Here is a 24,123-nt window from a genome sequence, read left to right as displayed (position 1 = left end):
TAATCTCAAAACTAGCTGATCATTTCAAAAGTCAATGGAGTGCCAAATGAGGTTGCACACTGTAGATTTAATTCAGACTAAACAGGAGTGAGGTGTTGCTGGAGAGCTTGTCTCATACTGAGCAGGCAGCAGGGTCTATGTCAGCTCTAAGCATCCCTCCATACCCCAACCACTAGACTGATGAGCATCCCTTTGGGAAGCCCCACCTGCAAGGATGGGATGTTCAGAAGAAAGCTATTTTCTTTTATAGGAAAATGGTAAGACCACTGGTAAACATTCAGGGAGAGCACTCAGCTTGTCAGTGCTGGTCCCAGGCTGGCCTCTGTCTGGGGCAAGTCCTGTCCCTGGTACAGTATGCCCACAGCCAGGAGCATTCATGGACCTGCTCCTGGGGAACAGAAGAAAGCTCTCCTTAGGGCAGAGTGAGCAGGCTCCCTGTGGGATGGACCTTCTCTGCTGGAAACTCTGGAGGCTGACTCTGGAGGGCTAATGGATCAGAGCTGTTCATTCCTCGCTGTGACATATGGTCCTGAGGCAAAGATCTCATCCCTGCTAATCTCTGTACAGCCCATCAGAGGCTTTATATTGCTATTCTCTCTCTCTCTCTGTCTTTCTCTCTGATAGAATCATACATTAATAAGATTGATTATAACTTTTTTTTTGAGACAGCATCTCATTCTATGCAGGCTGGAGTGCAGTGGCATGATCATATAGCTCACTGTAATCTCGAACTCCCGGGCTCAAGGGACCCTCCCACCTCCGCCTCCTAAGTAGCTGGGACTACAGGCGCTCACCACTGCACCCAGCTAATTTTTTATTTTTAGTACAGACAGGGTTTTGCCATGTTGCCCAGGCTGGTTTCGAACTGCTGGGCTAAAGTGATCCTCCCACCTTGGCCTCCCAAAGTGCCGGAATTACAGGTGTGAACCACTATACCTGGCTAATTATAACATTTTGAAAGTACTGGTCTCTTAGGTCAAAATGACAACTAGAGCCAGAGAACATAGTTTATTAAAATCATTCAGCTGAAGAGGCAGAAAAGAACCTTTGAATAATCTTGTCTTGTGTCTTGAGAGAACCTTAGTCACTAACATCTTTTCCAATAAATTCAGCTAGCAAGGGAGTTGTGGAGAGAAGGACAGATGATGATGATGATAATTACTCTCATTCAGAAAATTGCTCTGCTCTTGTAAATCTGGGATGCTTTCCTTGGAGGCACAGCTATGTAGATAATGGCCAGCCCTTATTCACTGCTCCTCAGGCCGGGTTTCCTGGTCCTCAGACAGGGTTCCAGAGCAATGTTGCAAATCAGAATAATACCTAACCTTTAACAAACTGTCAACTCCCCCTGCACACTTCATGCCACATGCCAATAATTCACACTGGTAAATCACAGCACTCTTACAGGTCATGAGAATACAGGGGCTTAGAGTGAGCCCACCTGACCTGTGCTGTCTAGTCAGACAGGTGGCCTGCCTGTCAACCTCTATGACTGCCTAACAGCTGCAGTAAGATAAAGGCCTAGACAGCTTCCCAGTCAGGAGGTGTCCAAAGGACAGGGCAACCATGAGGTCTAGTCTAAATTGTGAATTCCAAAAAATGGTCAAAGAAGCTTGTGTTATGTGTAAGCAGGTAGAAGTTATGCAGTTCGGTGAAACCAGTCAGTGCTGGAAGATTTGACTTTGATATAATGAAATCAAACCAAGAAGAATTAATGAGAGAGAAAGAGAATGAGAGAGAGATAGAACCAGACCCACCAATGGAAGAAATCCCCTTTTCTCTTGCTTAAATATGAAAAAGCAAAGAAACAGGAAATCTCCAAAAAGAGGCTATGTCTGACACCTTGTTCCATGATTTTTAATTTATTCTTTCACCTGAAATCCCCCAGATAGTCATATTGGGTAAGACTGAGCCCAGAATCTTCAAACTTTGTTATTCCTATAACTGTTGTGTTAAAACTGAGTTGGGAGGTTGTGGGAGGAGAGAAGAGAACATTTCTCTAACAATTTATTAAATAAAAAGTAATTTTCTCACTCTTCAAGATATAGCAGATAAATAGGCACACTATCATAGTGCTAACAAATAGGCTTCCCTTTCATAGATTCTAATCGTTATATGACAGGGAAGCTTGAAGAATTACATTAGTTGGATAGAGTGAAATTTTTCTAGAGAGAGAAAAGTGATGAAAGAGCAGGGGGCAGAGTTAAAAACAACAAAATCCAACACCACCAGCTCCACAAATAACAAGTAGCAACAGACAAGAGTGGCTGGTGTCAAGGAAGAGATTGGAATCCTGAGAATGTGCTTTTTAGGACAATGGAGACTCAAACTCCAGCACACAGGCCCACCCACATTGAGGCAAAAACTCTCCCGGCTTGGAAGCTGGCCTCCGCGAGTTCTGTGGAGGTCATGCAAGCCCAGGCTAGGTCAGCACCAGGCTCCAGGTGTGTTCCAGGTGTGCTGACCCGCAGCAGAGGGCCTGTCTGGGGACGAGTCACACTCACCACCACAGCGGGACACACAGCACTCCCGGCACCGTCAGCGCCAGCAGCAGCATCCGCCAGTCTCTGATGAAGTAAGCAAACAGTGGCAGCAGCATATAGCCAACTGCAAAAAATGTGCACACTCCTAATGTAGAGAATATAATACGAACTGACTTGCCAAGAATTTCTGTTCCTGTTCAAAACAAGGGAGGAGTATTAGCATATTAACTCACTTTAATATTTGCTTTTTATATCATTATGTGGCAGTTAGAGTTCAAACTATCACCACTTAGAAAAGGGGAAAGGCATTTGCCTCATGGCCCAGAGCAGGCATGGTCAGGGTACAGGAAGGTGGGACGTGATCCAAGACTTGGCAACTTATAGAAGGGTTGAATTTCTATGAGATTTTAATGGAGCCATAGATTTATTTATTTATTTTTAATTAATTTATTATTATTATTATTATTATTTTTGAGATAAAGTCTCCCTCTGTTGCCCGGGCTGCAGTGCAGTGGCGTGATCTCAGCTCACTGCAACCTCCACCTCCCGAGCTCAAGTGACCTTCCCACTTCAGCCTTCTGAATAGCTAGGACTACAGGCGTACACCACCATGCCTGGCTAATTTTTGTATTTTTAGTAGAGACAGAGTTTCACTATGTTGGCCAGGCTGGTCTTGAACTCCTGACCTCAAGTGATCCACCTGCCTTGGCCTCCCAAAATGTTGGGATTACAGGCATGAGCCACTGCACCTGGCCAACTTATTTTAAGGCCATTCCATGTCATAAAAATATCATGCCCAGCTCCAAGAGCTAATCCCTTCTGAGAATGCCACATTTCCAAAATAAGAGTCCCAACATGAGAAGCAGAGAGAGCATTTCAGGAGAAAAGCAGTGGCTCTTCTGAGGGGCCATGTGGGGTCACGGTGTGTGTAGCCTTTCCAACAGTTCTGAACTGTAAATAAACAGACATTGGCCCATCAGGAAGCAGTGGAGAGTTCACCATTTCCAAGACCTCAGGGCACACTTACCCATGCCTGAACCCTGAGAAATCCGTTGGAGTGAGCTGGCTCTGGAGGTGCACAGACAGGCCTGCAGCACTCAGGACTGAACTCCCTGCAGCCATGCTGTGCCCAGAGATCAGCCCAGGCAGACACAGTCCATTTGGACCAAGGAAAGAAAAGCAGGCGCTGTTCTGCTGCCCCTGCAAGCAGCAGCCCTAGACCTGGCCACACACCCATTGAACTCCACAGTGCTTTCCCTGAACAGCAGAAAGGCCCATGACTGCTTGGTGCGGGCACTGCTTTTTGGGAAAGGACATGCAGGCGATTATCGGCCTCTGCTCTGCTCAGTGCCACAGTGGATCACTCGGCATCAGATGGGAGTCCAAGAACAAAGCTCCTTCTCTTGTCACGGTGCTCCGGGCCCTTTCCACAGAGTCTGCCCTTGGTTCTCTACACCTGGGGCCTCCGCCATTTGACCAATGGCAACGGCTCTGCCTTTTGTTGGGGATCTGCCCACGCTACAGAGAAGTGGCCCGGAAGATACAAAACAGACAATTCAAAGGTCATTCATGCTTGCCTTTTAAGAGAGATTTTCTCAGTCATGTTTATTTGCTCTAGGCACAGGCTAAGGGATTAAGAGCTAATTCCAGAGACGTAGCAAAATTACTATGTTGGCTGGTTTCTCATTTTACCGCCTACCTGTTCCCATCCCACCCCACTCATTCACCTTCACTGTTCATAACTGAGAGATCTGCCTCAGTGGGTCCCTCTCGAGAGGCCACTTAAAAACCCAGACTGATAGAAACAGCCAGCACTTTGTGCCTCCTGCATCCCATGTTGGAGACAATTGCCCTAACCACCCAGAGCATTGCTCAGCCTATAAACCCATTTCCAAGGATAGGGCCTGACTTCTTTGAGGATCATGAGTATGATTTCCAGGTCTTTTCTGACCTCATTAATGACCTTCCTGCTATGCACTGGTTTCTAAACCCTTTGGCTGTGATTATGATGTGGAAATAAATAGAAGGTGCTTTATTCCTAAGCAGAGATTCAGCAGCAGAGGGTTTGATTCTGGAAAAGAGAAAGTGCGCAGGATCAAGTGAGAATCTTGTAGAATTGTGAGGCCAGAGGAGCTTTCTCCTACCTTCATGACCTTGCTAAGAAAAGAGAAGTTACACACTGGGTTCCCGGATAATCTCCCTCTCTAAGCGTGGGTCTCAGACCAGAACAGTTATATAACTTTGCAGAGTGCATGTTGGGGACAGAGACTTTGTAGGTCTCTCTCTTTGCCTTCCTGCGGACAGCATGGATGGTACAAATCGAAATAATTCCTTTTTAGCCCTACTTTCTGCTCTCTTTTAGGCAGTCACCCTTCCTTAAACAGCATCACCGTCTTCACAGCTAGCATTTTTTTGAGTAGGTACTTTGAGACAGGTTCCAGGCTAAGTGTTTACATATATTATCTCTTTGACCCTTCACACCAGTTATATAAAAACTAATATTCCAGGCCAGGCACGGTGGCTTATGCCTGTAATTCCAGCACTTGGGAGGCCGAGGCAGGCAGATCACCTGAGGTCAGGAGTTTGAGACCAGCCTGACCAATATGATGAAACCCGTCTCTACTGAGAATACAAAAATTAGCCAGGCATGGTGGCATGCACCTGTAATCCCAGCTACTCGGAAGGCTGAGACAGGATAATTGCTTGAACCCAGGAGGCAGAGGTTGCAGTGAGCCGAGATCATGCCACTGCACTCCAGACTGGGCAACAAGAGCGAAATCCATCTCAAACAAAAACAAAAACTAAAACAAAAACTAATATTCCTCCTACTTTACACATAATTAGCTGAGACTTCAGAGTTAAAGCCAATTGCCTAAATTCATGCACATAATAAGTGGTGCACCAGGATTTAAGCCTTATTTGCTCTATGGATACTGGTCTACCTTCCGAGAAAAAAATTACTGGGGGCATGACTTGGCCTTATAAAGCAGTTCTTCAACTGAGATTCCAGTAGAGACATGAGGGGAGATGGGTGAGGCCATATCCTGCTATCATTTTTACAGTTTTCTTTTTCTTTTCTTTTTTTTTTTTTTTTTGAGACAGACTTGTGCTTTGTTGCCTAGGCCAGAGTGCAGTGGTGCAATCTCAGCTCACTGTAACCTCTGCCTCCTGGGTTCAAGCGATTTTCCTGCCTCAGCCTCCCAAGTAGCTGGGACTACAGGCGCTTGCCACCATGCCCAGCTAATTTTTGTATTTTTAGTAGAGACGGGGTTTTGCCATGTTGGCCAGGCTGGTCTTGAACTCCTGACCTCAGGTGATCCACCCACCTTATCCCCCTTTCAGAAGTGGATTTGCATTTTCCCTTCCTTGGCTTGTCACTGGAAGCCAGCCAGCCCCCTCTGAGTAATGCTAGGAGAGAAGCCTGATTACACAGATCTTTTATGGCCTGCAGCTGCCATGAGCTTTTCATGTGGCAGTGAAACAGATGACAGTGGTGACTCCTGCTGTGCTGACTGGGGATCCCTGTCTTGGTCCCCTATGCTCTATCTGCCTCTTCTGCCTGCTTTGCTTCTAGGGCAAAGCCTGGTTGGTCTTGGTCTGGCTGGGCCTCTGAGTTTCTCCTGGGAGTGAAACTTTGACATCTAAGCCAAAAGGACATGACCTGGCTAGGATGAGGGCCAGCATAGCCCTAGGAGTATTGCCCACCACCTGTCACACCCATCTGAATCTGAGCACTCTCTCCAAGAAGGAGTGACTCAGAGAGGGCCAGGCTGCCTTCCATGTAGAGCAGTACCTGCCCCAGGAACCGCTGGGCCCATTCCACACAGAGGCAGGACATGCACCTTCATAAATGACTAACATAGGCTCTCAGTAGACCCCAGCTCAAGAAACGAGACTGTAGTGCAGCTGCCAGGATATGAGGTGAGACCCAGGAACCATGGGCTAGGAGTGTCCTCCATCTGGCACGGGGAGAACCTGGGTTCCTTGAGGCTGAGTTGCTACTAGAGTGACGGTGATAAGCCCTCCTTCATGGAGATATTATTATGAAGACTGAGATCATGTATGTAAAGTGCCTAGGAGGGTGTCTGGCATGTGGCAGGTGCTCAGTAATAGTTATTCTTTATCCTGATCAAGCAGTTGACATGTGCTACATGTCAGGGGAATGATGGAAAGTACAATGCCTTTGATCCAAAAAGGCCCAGTGGAAGACAGCAGAACTCCTCTTCAGGGCTTAACAGATGTTCCCCTGCTCAGGGCTTCCCTTCTCTCTGCACCGATCACTCCAGTCAAAAGTAACATTTCCTATCTCTGTGTATACCCAGGAATCTGTGCCCCACTCCCTTGACCCATGTCCCCATGTCCACAGTGACTGCAGAGGCACAACCAGGCAGTGAGCTCCTTGTGAACAGACAGGAGTAAGTTCTTGCTCTTCCCTGGGTCCCCCCAGTTCTTCCCTCTCATGGTGCAATGCAAATAAGGTATGCCAGCAAATTTCTGCATCATGTTTACGTATTTATATGCCAGCTCATCCCTTTGAGATTTTGAGGCAACTTCAAATTTAAATACAATAAAATAATGGTAACATTAAAGTAAGATATAAAGAAAAGTAAAAAGTTGTGTCTTGGTGAAAAGAACAAAAATATGCAGCTGACTATTTTGAAAACAGTTTGGCAGTTCCTCAAAAGGTTAAATATAGAATCACCATAGGACCCAGCAGAGGTCCTACCTTATACCCAAGAGAATTAAAAACATATATCCACAAAAATACTTATTCTCCAATGTTCATAGCATTATTCATAACAGCCCCAAAGTAGAAACACCCAGATGTTCAATGACTGATGAATGGATAACTGAAATGTGTTGTCTTCATCTAGTGGAATACTAATTCATTTTACAACATGGATCAACCTTGAAAACAAGTGAAGTCAGTCACAAAGGCCACATGATACATGATTCTGTTCATATCAAATGTGCGGAATAGGGAAATCCATTAAAGGCAGAAAGTAAATTAGTGGTTGCCGGGGCGAAGGGAAGAGGGAAATGACTGCTAATTCATATAGGGTTTCTTTTCAGGGTGATGAGGAGTTAGATAGTGTTGATGGCTGTACAACTTTGTGAATATACTAAAAACCACGGAATTATACACTTTAAAATTGTGAATATCATGGTATGCAAATCTGTCATGGACTGAATGTTTGTGTCCCTCTATTATTCATACATTGATCCCCTGAACTGATAGGGTATAGGATTAGTGTCCTTACAAGAAGAGACACCAGAGAGTGAGCTCTCTATGGCTCGCTCTCTCTTTCTTGCTTTCCCTCTTTCTGAGCACTTGCGCAGAGGAAAGACCATGTGAGGACTTAGGGAGAAGGCAGCCATCTGCAACCCAACGGGAGAACCCTCACCAGACACCAACCCTGCTGGCACTTTGATCTTGGACTTCTACCCTCCACAACTGTGGAAAATAAATTTTGGTTGTTTAAACCACCCAGCCTACAGGATTTTGTTATGGCATCCCAAACAGGCGAAGACAAAATTATATTTCAACTTTTCAACTTAAAAACAGTAAAAAAAAAAAAAAAAAATATATATATATATATATATATATATATGTGGCTGGTAAAAGCTGCATCATTGATGTAGTTAAATTTCAAATTTGCCTGAGCTTCCTGGTAGCCAGAGTTGTAAAGGAAGATGCCATCACTTACACACCTATCAAAAGGAGGAACCTCTAGACATCAGAGGAAACAAAGCTTTAAATGGTTCAGCATGCCCAAAGAAATGTCACATGGGAGGCTGATGTTAGAAGTACTGAAAAACACTGAATTAATGAATCAGTCAAGAGTTTTTTTGTGTTTTTAAACACAAAAACACTTTTTGTGTTTAAGCAGCTACTTATGGGGGATCAGAGAGGATACTGATGGCATTCTACCCAGAAGGCTGTTGACAGGTGGAGGGCATTATTTCTGGGCAACAGTAGGAGATTGTCAGGGGAGCTGGAACTTGGGTAGGGTTAGTGTCCTTGGTCCCGAGTGGTCATTTCCTCCTAAACCAGCATCATTCCGGCAACACCATCACTTCCAGGCATGTCTGCTTTATGCTGTGTTGGGTAGCACTGTTCTTTCTTTCTCTTTTCTAGTCTGCTATGACTGTGGCAGCCTTGATCATTTTTAAAAAGCAGCACAAAACAAAGACTCATTTCTGCACTGCTTTGACAGTGGGAGTAATTTGGCTTCCCAAGTTAATGTGAAATTATCATGCAGAGCTTTGCCAACCCTTCCTTAGGGCCAGAGGGTGGAAGCAAAGGCGCCTACCAAACTCCTCAGCCCAGACCACACCCTTTGGTTTATTTTAGTCAAATACAACCTGGAATTCGGCTATTTTATCCCAGAAACACCAGAGAGCGCTGCTGCACTGTAGGGAAGCTAGCAGCCACCTTGCCTTTGTACTGTGTCCCCCAACCCCAGGTGCTGAATGGGGCGTCCAGCCATTCCAGAGCAAGCTGGTTTTCAGGGACACTTAAACTTTCAGACCTGAGAACCTAACACAACGAGTCTCATACCAGGACACAAAAGCCAGTAATCTCCTGCAGAGCACAATGGAGTAAACTACCACGGAGAGGCTCCCAGAGCACCCTATAACAGGCCTGGCCCCAGGCTGATAGTAAGCCCTGAGAGGCCTGGATCCCGGCTGATAGCAAGGCTGCTGCACCCAGGGTCTTACCTACTGACTGCTGGCTTGACTGATCTTCTGTGGCCTTACTTTCCCCTTGGCCCTCTTACCCTTCTTCACCCTGCATGTGGGACCACACGCTGCATGGGAGCTGGGAGGAGAGTAGATGATAGTGTCAGAGCCAGGGGGGCAGCCCTTTCTTATAGGAAGCCTGGGGTATGCTCTCCCTGCCTCACCCACTCACATAGGGGAGGCTTGGAGACCCTAGAATCACCCTGTGCCACTGAAAAGGCAGATCTCAATGCTGCCCATTCTATAGAACCAGGGATGCCACCAACTGGCACAAGTCCCACCTTGTTCCCATTCCCACGGAGAGAGCTTCTCTGGCTTCACCGTGACTCTCTGCCCTTCTGTTCCACATGGCCCTTCAGGTCCTCCTGGGATATGGGCCTGCTGGTCAGAGTCCTCCGTTTTGTGGAGGCCTGTTTGGCTTTTGGTATGTGTCTGGCCCAAGCAGAGCCACATGTTGGGTTTTTCAGGCTTAGGGAGGATCATCACACGGAAGATGGATTCTGAGGACTTTGAACATGAAGACAATAGGCTTTGCCTTGTGTTCTTGGAGCCACTGGGGACTAGGAGATTGCAATTTCTATCCTAAGATCCTCCAACCTCCAGTTTCCAACAACACTGGCCTGAAGCTCCCTGTGTCCTCTACACAAATGATCTTCAAGAAAATCTTGCCCCGCTCCTTCCCCCTGCAGGAAGGGGAGCAGCCTCCTCCCGCTGGGGCCTGCTGAAGAGTGTGCTATCTGCTGGGACCATGTGGCTCCAGCATGTTCTTCCTACCTTCTCTCCTCCCTCCTCCCCTCTGCAGACACTGAGGCTGAGCCCATGGCACGGGGCTCTTCGCAAATAATTAAAGGAGTAGAGTTGGAATATTTCCATCCTGGCAACTTGACAGAAGGTGTACACATCATCAATTAAGACAGTGCAGCATCTCCAAAGCCAACGAGTCCTTCAGACTCTTATAAAGCAATCAGAGTCACCTAACCAGATTCGGACTTTCGAAGCAAGAAGAATCATTAGACTTCTATTAAAGGAGTATTATTAATAAGGACACTGTGACAATAGGGACAAATTGGGATGGTATTGAGCCACCTAGAATATATTATCACCCTAGAGATGATGGGAACTGGTGTCTACTGTCCCAGGGATACCCCTCACCTCTGCTTCTCTCATTTGCCCATTTGCTGGGCTCAGAGAACACACTCTCTCATTCCTGTGGATGACCCTCATCAACTTGCCTGGAGCTCACCTAACTCCCTCCCAGGAAAAGCTGCTGAGGGCCCCAGGGACCTCCTCATGACCTTGTAGCTGATGAGTCTTCCTCATGCTGCCTGACAGGAGATGGGGCTACTATCAGTGCAGGGAGGCTTGTCCTGTGCTTAGCTGATAGGCTCTGGGGTGGGCTCTGACTCAGGGTGAGGCCAGATAGGCCCAGTGATGGCGGGCTGGCACTGAACTCCCCCTGTCTGGCATGAGCCTCCCCACCTGTGTACTGGGCACAGTGACTGCCCTAAGTCTCTTCACAGGCAACCAGGAAGAAGTCTCAAGCCTACACAACTCAGATCAAAGACATCCTCAGGCTGCCCTTCCCCTAAACTGTCCTCCTCTGTGCCTCTCTTAAGCCCTGTGCTCCTGAGAATGTGTCTCAGCTGTTGTGCAGCTGGTTCTTAATGGCTCCTGCTCTCCTTCTCCACCATATTTCAGGGCTCAGCACAGAGGTGGCTCCCTGTGAGTGCCTGCCCTGCCCCTGACTTGCTCCAAGAGCTGTGGCTACAGCTCCCTCCCAACACACATATATCCAAAGGCTTTGGAAGCACAGCCCAATGGCCCGATGATTTCCTCTTTCTGGGCCTTTCAGAGAGTTAGAGGGAAGTACCCCATGTCCCAGAAGCCATTCCTACCTAGTATGAAGGCTACCACATAGTTGGAGATCTGGCCCATGCCCACGATGACAAATAACACAGTGAACATCTCCCAGCTGATGGAGAAAATCTGCAGGAAGCTGAAGCCAGTCTGTACAGCCATGGTTGCGAAGAGAACGTTCTTCCTGCCAAACCTAGAGAATGCAGTGTAACACAAAACATGAGTTGTGTAGGTTGCCAAGGTTGCAAGCCCTGAGTCAGGCATCAATGCAGACTTCGTGTTTTTTCAGGGCTCTGGCAGACTTTTTTCCCTGTCACATCCTCCCATCTTCCTCCTTGGTGAGGTCTCAGGCATCCGTCTGCTCAGGAGATAGCTTTTGAGATTCTCAGCTTCCTGTGGAGACGCCATGTCTCAAAAGCACGGAGCAGCATGTGCAAGGACCACGTGGAAATATGCTCTTTAGAAGGAGCCACAGATAGATGCTACCAGCACATTTCCGGAAAGTGGGTACAGCACAGATTGCAGATATTTCTTGAATCAGCAACATGAAAATTCTGTAAATCCAGAACTAAGAGTCACTCTGCAAGTGGTTTTTAACCTTGGCTGCACTTGGAATCACCTGGAGAGCTTGGAAAAAATACTGATGCCAGCACCCCACCTCCCAAGATTTTGGGATACAGTTTGGGTATTAAGATTTTGGAAAGTTTCCCAAATGAGTAGTATGCAACCAAAATTACAAACCACTGCTCTGTGGGAAGGTGTAGCTTTCAGCAATGTCTGTTGGTGATACTGAAGTTGGTTTAAGTGTTACCTTCGCATTCTGGTAGTGACCAGTGGATAGAATGGAGCACAGATGTGAGCAGAACAGCCTTTCCTGCCCCATTTTCCAAACTCAGGTCTCTGGCTGTTGGCTTGGGCTGGGAAGCTTTCCCAAGCACTGCCATTTAGCACCCCCACCTTCCTGCACTTGTCACCCAGCACATACAGGGGCCTGTGGAATACTGTTTCCCGGTGCTGTGATGCTGCCTCCTCAGGCCTGTAAGCTCTATGAGGCCCAGAGCCAGCATCAGCTCTGTGGCCCCAGTGCCCAGCCCAGGGTCCAAGCCACAGCACCAGTGTGTGCACAGTTGGGGCTCACTGTCTGGCTGCTGGCTGTTTGCAGACAGATCCTGTGCCATCCACCCCTACCCGAGGTGGTGGTGGAGCAGGGAGGGCAGTAGTGATGGCAACGTCATGTTTTGTCAAGGAGTCTGTGGTATGAGGACCCCACTTTCCAGTGGGGTCAGTGGCCCCTCCCCACCACTGGCCAAAGCCCTGGGAGCATGAGGCTGGCAGAATGGAACAAAAGTGTGTCCAGGTGAAGGGGACTGAGGGCAGGGTGAATAGGAGACATCAGGGCTCCTCCTATCACTGAATCAGTGGCCTGAGGGTCCTCCCTTTCTCTGGGTAGAAATACCCTGAATTCAGTCCAGCCCCAAGATAGGCAGTGATTGACAAGGGGCACCATCCCACCTTCCTCCCCTCCCATGTCCTTACCTGTCTGACAGCTGCCCGGACACGAAGGAGCCGAGAAGCACGCCTACGAAGAACAGGGAGGTGGTGAGGGGCACCTTCCAGTTGTCCTCACACACCAGATTCCACTGCCAAGGAAGACAGCATGAAGCGTGAGCCCAACCCCGAGGCAGACCTCAACCCCAGCCCAGCTCCGAGGGAATATTAGCAAGGCTGGTGGGCAGAGTCTCCTCCCCTGTGCCAGGATATTGCCTTTGTACAAAGGGCATAGGCCTTGCAGCCCTGGGTTTGACTGGCCTGTGCCGGGACTGGGGCAAGTAACCTGGGGCAGGTCACTGCCCTCCCTGAAACTCAGGATCCTCTTTGGAAAGGGAGGGTGATGCTCCTACTCTGCTCGCATTACACATAGCAAGAAGTGAGCCGAGGCCATGGCTGTGACTGGTGACCCCTCAGCTGTGAGGCAGTCCAAAGTAAAGGTGGCACTGCATCTTCAGAAGCCAGCCTGGTGCAGAGGGGAGGTGTTTGAAAATCCCAAAGGGCAGGGCAGAGGGCATGGCCACTTGGTCCAGGGGTAAAATTTCTTTTCCCTTGTTGAAAAGTGCAAGTGGTTCCAGGAGCTCTGTGACTTTATTTTCTGAGCAGGCCCCTCTGAAAAATCATGTGGTCCCTGGTCCACTCACGCCTAGGCCAAGCTTGTGGCCTGATTCAGGGCCCCATCATTCTGGGGCCTACTTACTCCTCTCCAGGGCTCCCTAGCTCCCCTCCTACATCTCTACACCCTCCTTCCCATCCAGTCTTTCCAGAAGTGTGGTCCCTCCCATTCCCTAGGGCCTGTGGGATGCTGCTGCCCTAACAAGTCCCTGCCAGTGCATCTACAAAATGAGTTTCAGCCAGTTTCAGTTTGACTTAAGTCAATTAAACAACATCTCAAGGGAGGTGACAAAAATTTCAAAGTGTGTTTAGTGACCTTTCATTTATTAAAAACAAATAAATAAATAAACAGATGCCAATGAGCACTTTGGGCTTGGGTTTTGGGGGCTGCTGTCTGTGGTGAGATGATCCGGTCTGGAGGAAAGACCCCTATCTCTCACTCAGCCCTAGCTCTATCTTGGGTGGGGCTGCTTTTACTGCATTCGCCAAACAATTCCTTCTGAATCCTCACAACTCCCTTGAAAGTGTGGTGGATTTAAGCACAAACTCACGTATTTATATCACACCTCATTCTGCAGCAGACAGAGGTGTTTATAAAGACACATACAAGAGAAAAATGTAAAACAAAAAGCTAAGGGAATTGGGGCAAATGGAAAATAAAGAGGAGGGAAGCTGCAAAGACCAAGCCTGGGGTAAGACTGACCCTAGACTATCCTGTCCATGGGCCTGCCTGCTTGCCAGATGGGGCTCCAAAACTGGCTCTGCATATCCCAGCAGCTCAGCTCTCAGAAGGGTTACAGTATCCGAAGTAGTCTGCTTATTCGCAGAAGCACAGTTGTTCTGAATACTGAGATCCGAAAGAAGTGTCTCCTATGTACTTCTTCCACAAAGGAGCCACTCTGTTATGCTGAGGATAATGTCCTCGAGAATAGCCCTGTCCTAGAGACAATAGCAAGATTCATGAGGCCGCCTGCCACAGTGCTCACAATGCTGGCCACAGGCAACGCCCAACACAGCTCTGCAGAAGAAAAACAACTCGGGCCAGGAACTCAGTGCTCTGCTGCTCAGGCACAATCCAAGGATAAATCTCAGACTGTACCCAGAGTAGCACTGCCTCACCTGGGGCTCCTGCATGGGCTTCAGGACAAAGGAAATGAATCCTCTAAAACTGTATGGCCAAATTAATGTGTTCTGCCAGTCCATAGACCGGAAGTGGTAAACAGGACGTGTGCCTGCATTCATGGCCATCTACCTCCAAAAATAACTGTCCAAAGCTTCAGATAAAAGCTTGGAATCTGCTTCTAACTTAGAGAGATGAGCAATTGAGGCCCCAAAGCCTCATGATGTGGTGTGACCCATTTTGTAGAAGATTAAACTGAGACTGTGAGAATGGGATTTGTCTGAAGTCATAGCAAGTAAATGAGCATGATAGATACCTACTTGGGCCTCAGAACCCAATCTTGTACCAGTGTCCTGCTTTGGACCTATATTCCCTAAGGCAGGACAAAATGAGCTTATTAAATATGATGCCCTACACTTCTTCAAGGAATGTGATACCAGGAGACAATTACCCAGGACTAGGAGTAGAAGGCCTCCATCACAGCCTTTAGCCTTAGACAGAGCCAAGAAGAACTCAAGATTGGTAGAGGCGTTAACATGCCAACTATCGTCATTCCATCTGTAGTTGAGCAGAAAAGCTCTTTCAAATATAATGTGCTCTCCTTTGTAGTCTGTCAAATATTTTTCTGTCTGGACTTTGCCTTAGGGCAGGATACATAGGATTTAGAGATAGAAAGGAAAGGAAGGCTGTTAGATGTGGAGCCAGGCATTGCATGAGCAAAGGGTAGGACTGGGAACTGGCTACTTAATTTGCAAGGTCCAGGGCAAACTGAAAATGCAGAACTCCTTGGTCAAAAATTATTAAGAATTTCAATACAGCAGTGGCAAAGCATTGAAACCAAGTGTGGCACTCTGTGTGACTGCACAGTTGCATGCCCATGAAGCTGGCCCTGGTAGGGGGTCAAACCTGGTCTCCAGGAAATGAAGCAGATGCAGGAGTTCTGAATGGGGACACTGGGAAGGGGGGTGAGGTGAGGGCCAGCTCCCACCATTCTCCTTCCTGTAGGCTCTGCATCGATGGCTTTCGGTCCCATTCCCTCCCTGAAGAGGGGCCCAAGAAGCCCTGTCAGCATCATGCAGCACAGGAAGAGCAATGCACACGCAGTGGCCATTTGCCCCAAGCCCGTGAGGGGTGCTATCTGCCTTTGGAGACCCTGCTTACAACCAGCAGGTGAAGGCAGCTAGACTGCATGGCTACCCATGGTTGACTCTAGGGCTGGGCTCTCCTTTGGGGAGTTATGGTGCCAAAAGTGTCTTTTTGGAAAGCTGTGAGGGACCTGGTATTAGGACACAGGATTGGCAGACGAAGTTCTACCTGGAGTGAAGGGCTAGAGTCCAGTAAATCAGCTGCCAGTCCTAAGAGGGGCCCTTTAGAAAGGACTTTTCTTAGGAAACCAGGCCGTGCCTGCCCCTGGGCCCTTCAGGTTTGAGGGATATGTCTTGGGTCTCCACTAGTCAGGGCCACAAAACCTCACTGTGGTTAACAGTGACATGGCGGGCCCAGTAGGAGACAGTGTTTTCCTTGATGGGACAGACCTGTCCCTGTGGGTCCCTGCACATGTCTGCACATACATGCACACACACATACATACACATGACCAGCTCAGAGGCTAATGGCGGATGTCCTGGTGAGGAGCTGGCTGGCATTGCTTTGGGGCTGTGCTTTCAAGTCAAACCCTAACATTTCTGAAACACAGCTTACCTCCCCTCTCCCTGCCCCTCTGATGGGGCCTCCCGGGGTTACTATGTCTGTCCCATCAGCAGGGTCCCAGACCAAGGTTCTCACAACAGAGCAGAGTGAGCTCCATTTAGCTGGGCCACATGGCCTTCAGCTCTAATTTAAGAAACAAAAATCCAGGTGACAAGGTAATAGGGGATGGGAGGTCACTCTTGGCATAGAAGGATGTGCCGCCTCCCATGCTTCCCTATAGTAAAGGGAGTAATGGGAAAGGCAGTAACAGTGTGTGGAGTGCTCACTGAGTGCCATGTATTATCTCAGGGGATCTCAGGGTTGCCATGTGAGATGGGTGCTCTTTTTATCCTCGTTTTACAAATGAGGAAATGAAAGCACACAGCAATAAAGCAACCAGCCCAAGTTCTCCTAGTGAATTGGTAAAAAAAAAAAAAAAAAAAAAAAAAAAAAAAAAATTGCTTAATCACTGATTCAACTGACATTGAGTACCTACCTGCTCCAGGCCAGTCTCTGTGTGGGGCACAAGAAAGACACGGTCCCTGCCCTCACAAAGCTCAAGGTCAAGCATACTTTACAGGACAGATGTGCACATGTGCATGCATGAGGCCAGCAGCCCTGGGTGGGGTGGGCCCTGTTCTGGGTCACTTCACCCTTGCTCTTTGGCTAGAGAGGAAAGAGGCATCCCCTCCTCACGATCCTCCAGCAGAAGGACAGTTCTAAAGCCTGAATAATCCGTATAATCATATTTTAGATGACTAGTGTTTGCACAGTGCTAGGCACACAGTGAGTGCTTAGCAAATTGTTGAATGAATGTTGAACAATTAATTAGGAGTCATAGAAAATCAGCCTGGAAAATGTGGTTCTTGGGCTGAGGAGTATCACACATTGCACTTGGAAAATCACCCTCAGCCTTGAACTAACTCTCCAAGTAGCCAAAGTCTGGCAGTTTTAGTTTTTACCAGAGCCATAAAGGACCATAAAGATAAGTGAACCCCGTCTGACCTGCACGGAACTGAGAATGCTGGAAGGTAGCCTGGTGTTCAGCAAAGAACACAGGCTTTCTCGGGGTCTGCAACTTTGGACTGTGTGATGTTGGGCAATCCATTCGCCTCTATTAGCCTGCTTCTTCACCTTCAAAAAGATGACAATAATACCTGCCCCGGGGTTTGTTGTGTGCATTGGATGGGAAATGTCAGTGGAGCATCTGACACATTACAGGCCTCATTAAATGGTAGTTCCCTTTCTACCAGGCTCATACTAGTAGAGCATTTGTCCTGAGCAAAATCATGACTTAGAACACATGGATGAATAAGCAAAGCAGGTTACACTTAAATCTGACTAAGAGAAAGAAATTCTAAGAAACAAAAATTATTCCAGCCCATTACTAAAAGCTAGAAAAGCTCTTATAAAAGGGATTTGATAAATGGAATTCAATCCCAGAGATGACTGTGAGTGAAAAATTAGCAATGGTCCTTTTAAGAATAAAAGATTGATTTCTATAGTATCCTCTCATAGTTATCCTTTATTCTAGAGAAAAGTAAGAAGTAGTAGTTAATAATGGACTATACATCCACCCCAGTTCTATCTTTGTCACTTGATTGTGACTTAAAGCTGGGAATTCCTTGACCATCTGAAAAAACAAAACAAAAACAAAAACAAACCTGGCTAGTTAATTACTTTTTTGTAACAACTTTATTGAGATATAATTTATATACCATAACATTTACTCTTTTAAAGTACACAATTCAGTCATTTTTAGTATATTCACAGACTTGTGCAACCATCAGCAATGATCTGATTTTAGAATTTTCATCACCCTTGAAAGAAAACCCGTACCTGTTAGCAGTCACTCCTCATTCTCTACTTCCTCTAGCCCCTGGAAACCACTAATCTACTTCCTGTCTCTATGAATTTGCCTATTCTGGACATTTCATATAAATGGAATCATACAATATATAGTCTTTTGTGACTGGCTTCTTATACTTAGCTCCTTTTCTAAGTTCATCCATGTCATTGTGCAGTGTATCAGCACTTCAATACTTTTTATGGTTTAATAATATTCCATGGTTTGGGCTGGGTGCAGTGGGTCACACCTGTAATCCCAGCACTTTGGGAGGCTGAGGCGGGTGGGTCACCTGAGGTCAGGAGTTCAAGACCAGCCGAAATTCTTGGGTCATATACATAGTAGTGAAATTGTTGGGTCATATGGTAAGTATATACTTAACCTTTTGCAGAACTCCTAATCTGCTTTCCAAAGTGGCTACACCATTTTACAATCCCAACAGCAATGAATGAGGGTTTCAATTTCTCCACATTCCTACCAGTATGTGTTATTGTGTGTCTTTAATTTTAGTCATCGTAGTGGGTGTAAAGAGGTATCTCATTGTGGTTTTGATTGCATTTCTCTAATAACTAATGTTGAACATCTTTTGCATTGAATCTATTGATCAATTTGGAGAGCACTGCCATACTAACAAGTCTTCTGCTCCATGAACAGAACATGGGAAGCTTTTCCACTTTTTAAGGGCTTCTGGAATTTCTTTCAATGACATTTTATAGTTTTTAAAGTATACATTTCGCAAATTTTTGGTTCAATTTATTTCTGAAGTGCCTCCTTTAATATTTCTTGTAAGACATCACTGCTAGAAACAATCCTCTCAAGTTTTGTGTATTTTTGAATTTCTTTATCTCATTTTTGAAAGACAGTTTTGTTGGATGCATGATTCCTGGTTGACAGTTTCTTTTTCCTTCAGCACTTAGAATATGCCACTCCACTGCCTTCTGTCCTTTATGGTTTCTGATGAGAAGTCAAACGTTGATCTTATTGGAGTTCTCTTGTATGTACCTAGTCATATATTTGCTGCTTTCAAAATTTTCCCTTCGTTTTTGTCTTTTTTTTTGTTTAAGCAGTTTTACCATGATGTATTAGGGTGTGGATCTCTTTGTGATTATTCTATTTGGAGTTTGTCGAGCTTCTGAAATGTGTAGATTAATGTTTTCCACCAACTTTGGGAAGTTTTCAGTCATTATTTCTTTGAGCATTTTTTCTGCCCTTTTCTCTCTCTCTCCTCTGCTAGTATTTCCATTATGCATATATTGCTATGTTTAATGGTGTTCCCCGTTTCTCTAAGACTCTATACATTTTCTTTATTCCCTTTTTCCTTCTGTTCTTTGGATTGCATAATTTCCAATCCTCTGTCTTCAAGTTTGCTGATTCTTTCTTTTGCCTGTTCAAATCTTCTGTTAAGGCCCTTGAATTACTTTTAAATTTCAATTATTGTATATTTTTACTCCAGAATTTCTATTTAGTTGTTTTGTTTGTTTGTTTGTTTGTTTAAGAGACAAGGTCTCTTTCTGTTGCCCAGGCTGGGGTTGAACTCCTGGGCTTAAGCAATCCTCCTACTTTAGCCTCCTGAGTAACTGGGACTATAGGCACATGCCATCATGTCTGGCTCAGCTTTTAAAAATATAAATGTAATTTTTCTCTCTTTATTGCTATTCTCTATTTGATGCAATATTGTCATCATACTTTCAAAAGCATGACTTCCTTTCATTCTTTGAACATATTTATAATGGCTGCTTTAAAGTCTGTTAAAATTTGACATGTGGGCCCTCTCGGGCAGTTACTGTTGCCCACATTTTCCCCCAATGTATAGGTCATATTTTTCTGTTTCTCTGCATATCTCGTAATTTTTTGTTAAAAACTGGACATTTTAGATAATATATTGTAGAAATTAGGTACTGTCACATTCTTCTACCCCCATTTCCCTGATCTTTCTTCTTCTTCTTTTTTTCTGAGATGAAGTCTCACTCTGTTGCCCAAGCTGGAGTACAGTGGCATGATCTCGGCTCACTGCAACCTCCGCCTCCTGGATTCCAGCAATTCTCCTGCCTTGGCCTCCTGAGTAGCTGGGATTACAGGGATCTGCCACCACGCCCAGCTAATTTTTGTATTTTTAGTAGAGATGGGGTTTCCCCACATTAGCCAGGCTGGTCTCGAACTCCCGGCCTCAGGTGATCCACCCGCCTTGGCCTCCCAAAGTGCTAGGATTACAGGCATGAGCCACCACGCCAGCCTGATCTTTCTATTAAGCTGTCTGTCTCTGCTGGTATCTCACCCAGCTGTTAGCCTCACTAATTGCTAGCCAGTTGCCTTACTCATTTCAATAATGCCCTGGGGGCATATATTGTCCCACAGTCTAATCCAATTGACGTCAAGCCCCTTTGCAGTGGTAGTTTTTGAGGCAAATCTATAAGGTTTGTTTTGACTCCAGAAGGGCTGCTCTTAGCTGTCTCTTTCTTGTTTTGTTTGTTTGTTTGTTTTCTGTTTTTTCCTGGTAAACTAGCTGCATTATGGGTTCATTTGTTGCTCTAATGGAGTCACCAGAATCCTTTTAGTTGCTTACCACTAAATTCTCCATTGTTCTTGAGAGCAATCTTAGGCTGTCCTTTCATACACTCTATTTCAAATAAAGTTCGTTCCTGTGGGGACAGCTTTAGAACTCTGTTCTTTTGGATCATCTCTTCCCCCTGGGCAAAATATCTGAACTCCTGTTGTAGAGAGGTAGGCAGGGAAAGTGGCCCATTTACCTCAGAATGACACCCCTACTTTATGAGTCAGACACTGAGTGGAAGTGGGAGCTTGGTGTGGAACCTCTGCCGTATGAATGAGCTGGGATAAGGGCAATCAAGGCTCTAATATTCTCAACTTGTGGCACCTGGAGTAGAGTCTCTACTATATGAATAGGCGGTGGGTAGAGGATGAGAACCTATGACCCCCTGGTTGCACTCACGAGGATTTTAGCTTCTGTGGTTTGGAGCTAAGAGAATACAGGGATGGGTGGGGGATAGGCATTGGTTGTCCCTCTTGGTGGGCTGCTGTAGCCCTTCCTTGGAAGCTGATGGGAGAGAGAACTCTATTTTCTTGGCCATACCCACCTAGAGTGGAACTTCCATTTTTCTTGTGCTGGAAGGAAGGGGAAAGGGAGGGCTGAAGGAGTTATGACTCAAATATCATAGACTTCCACTGTTCTTGCCAAGATATAGTCGACTTTCTTGAATAAATATATGCCCTTAGGACAACTTCCAGAGACTCTAAATGTGTGTGTGTGTGTGTGTGTGTGTGTGTGTGTGTGTGTATTTTCACCAGTTATGGCTGTTTCACTGAGGAGCTGGTCTATGGCGCTGGCGCTCCTCACACTGCTATCTTCGAAGTCTGAGAATCTTTTCATGTGCTAATTGATTTGTATTTCTTTGGCAAAATGTCTATTCTCCAAAATGGGCAAATGATTTTATCCATTTTTAAATCAGGTTGTCTTTTTATTGCTGAGTTATAAGAGTTCTTTCTATATTCTAGATACAAATCCTTTATCAGATATATGATTTGCCAATATTTTCTCCCATTTTGTGGGTTATCTTTTTGGCTGTTTAATTCTTCTACTCATATTTTCATTTACAAATAACTAAGCCAGAAGGCTGCTAAACCTTAAAATGTTCTCAGTATCTTTCTTTCTTTATATTAGAAAAGCTACCACAGATGGAAAAGCCTCACTGACGAGTTCTGTGATCATTGGAGGCTAAACCAAAGCAGAAGAACCAGTGAGTGTGAGTGGGAGGATAGGGATGGGAGTGGAGGGGCTGTGGGAAGGAGAAGGGTCACTCAGGGACCTGGCTGTGCCCCTTGCATCCTGACAGTGGATCCACCACAGCTCTACCAGTCTGTATTAGGGGAACATGAGCAAATGGCATCGTGTCTGTGCCAGTCACCAAGCACTGAGGGGAAGCTCTGGAAGTTGCCGCCTGAACCTGCCCTCCAGTCTTGCAAACACTGAGCAGGAGCCACCAGCCTTGGACTGTCTGTGCTTCTTGCTAGAGCATGTGGGTCATTCCAGCCTTTCCCCAGAACGTCCATTCTCTCCACACCTTCTTCATTCCAAATGGGGATCCTTGCCTTTCTTTTGGACTCCAGAGACATGCATAAAACCACAACACAGCTTTAGAAAACAAGGCACACCTGTGTTAGCCTTACACCTAAATTGAATGCAGCCTCCCATAAGGGAGGAATTACAGTCCTTCTAGAGGCCCAAGGTACCTGCAGCTCCCCCTGACCAGTCTTGTCAAAGTCTTGTTTTTGTCAAAATGCCACCTTGGACTCTGTCTGAGAGTTCTGCTGCCCACCAAGAGGGATGGACAAAGTCTGTTTATCCAGAAACCTGGCAGGAGGTGCAGGTGAAGCAGCCTCTGAACAAAAGCATATTCTGAGATCCTGGTGGCTGTTGTCAGAGGAACACAGCACAGAGGCAAACAGTTTGGGGTGAGGCAGCTGATAAACAAACAGGGAAGCACATTCAGGCCAGAGCAAGGGGAAGCCCCTGAGTCTCCTCTATCTGCTCTCTGGCAAGATCTACTTTCTGAAGCATTGACTGGAAACAGAAGTCTCGCCGGGCTGGCTGGAGCCAGAGGCCCCCACACCTTATCCCCTTTGGAATCTGCCAGAGGGCAGGTCCGAGTATGGACTTGGATGATCAACTTGGTTAATATTCAGGCTATCTTGACAGTCTCCACACCCGCGAGCAATGTTCCAGGGCAGCCTGCAGGCCTGATAGAAAGAAACTCCACAAACCTGCCTATCACGGAAGGTTTTCCCCTTTTGTCGGGGCCTACCCAGACCCCAGGGGAGGTGCATCCTTGAGAGCCGCTATGTGAAGTCCCACATAGTGGCAGCCGCACGTGAGGGTTAGTCTGTTTCATTATTCCCTTGCTTGCTGCTCTCAATGCCTCCCAGAAGTTCCCTGTTAGCAGGGGAAGAGGCCCTATCCTTCACCACATAACCTGGCTCGCCTCTGGGTTATGGGTGGGGAATCAGTAAGTCCTACTGCTGTTCAGGCCCTGACCCCAGTTCCCAGGAAAGCACAAGGATAGTGCCACCAGAGGTCCAGGCCCTTTGATGGAGACTCCATCAGCTCCACTACCAGTGGGCTACCAGCAGCTCCACTCATGGGTTCCTAGAGGAGGCAGCCCAGCTGCAAAAGAGGACAGGAGGATCTACGGTGTGGCAGCAGCCCTGTCTTAGATCACTGGTGGCCTGCAAAGAAGGCTGGTCCTTAATATACAAGGTTCCCCCAGGGCCTCTGGAGCACAAGACCTGGCAGAAGTGGTATCCAGCTTAGAGGTGACTGCCTCAGTTTTCCCAGCCCATGGACTGATGGGAAGGTCAAGACCCTAATGATGCTCCATGGGAGAAGAGGACATGCTTGAGGCAAAGGCCAGCCCATGCTTAGCCCCTGGCCATGAGCCAGGATTGTCTCTGCTGCTGCCCTGTGGCCCTGGAGATGAACTTAGGCCCTCTCCAGAGCAGGGCATTTGTTGCCCTTCCTGCTCCTTTAGCCTCAGGGCAGGAGGCCGCTGGGTTTCCTCACACACAGGGCCTCTTCTCTCTGAGGTCGTGGCCCTGAGGGCTATATATGAAGGGCCATGCCCATGGAGACTGAGATCTGACCCCTGCAGTATGTCTCAGGGATGAGGACCCCAGCATCAGACACTCTGGGTTGCTTGGGGCCCTTCCTTCCCCAACAGAAGCTTCAGTCCCAACCCAGGTCCCATCAGTCCCTGCTCGTGTTCCTGCTCAACTGCTGCCTGATGGAAAACTTAGCAACAAGCTGTGACTGGCACTCCTCCTGCAGGGGTAAACACAGACTCCTCTAGCCCTGACTGCAGAGACAGATAAAGGCCCTTACCCTGGATATCTACGTTCTCTATCCTTAAAGTGAAAAATAACTTGGTTTGAGCTAGAATAACTGGAGCAACAAAATAAAGATGGATAGCATTAGTTTATAACTGATGAAATAAAATAAGTATGTATGAACCTGTACTGATATAAGTTAACAATTGCATACATTAATAAATAGATGTGGAGGGGAAGCTCTTCTTCTCAGAAGAATTCCAATTAATAAATGTTGAAGGAATCAGAAAATGCAAAACCATCACTAGGCAAACTGCAGTAATAGTTGTTTCAGTCAAGGCCTAGTGATGAATGCTAAAATCAGTGAATAGAAATTTGAGGAG

General features: G+C 46.6%; 1 protein-coding gene across 2 annotated transcripts in view; it reads right to left on the bottom strand.

The window, feature by feature from the left end:
- SLC22A4 (solute carrier family 22 member 4) overlaps positions 1–24,123 on the bottom strand; it is a 49,626-nt gene that overhangs the window by 19,521 nt on the left and 5,982 nt on the right. The window contains exons 2-4 of one of the 2 annotated variants that reach the window (XM_024247759.3): positions 12,621–12,724; positions 11,123–11,277; positions 2,505–2,676 (exon numbers count right to left, since the gene is read on the bottom strand). In XM_024247759.3, the coding sequence (XP_024103527.1) occupies positions 2,505–2,676; positions 11,123–11,277; positions 12,621–12,724 (431 nt within the window). The remainder of the gene's footprint in view (positions 1–2,504; positions 2,677–11,122; positions 11,278–12,620; positions 12,725–24,123) is intronic. The other variant, XM_024247760.3, reaches the window with a different exon arrangement.

This window comes from Pongo abelii, chromosome 4, assembly GCF_028885655.2.
Source record: "Pongo abelii isolate AG06213 chromosome 4, NHGRI_mPonAbe1-v2.0_pri, whole genome shotgun sequence".
NCBI lineage: Eukaryota > Metazoa > Chordata > Mammalia > Primates > Hominidae > Pongo > Pongo abelii.
The sequence above is the reverse complement of the archived record's forward strand: the minus strand, read 5'-3'. Positions and strand labels throughout refer to the sequence as shown.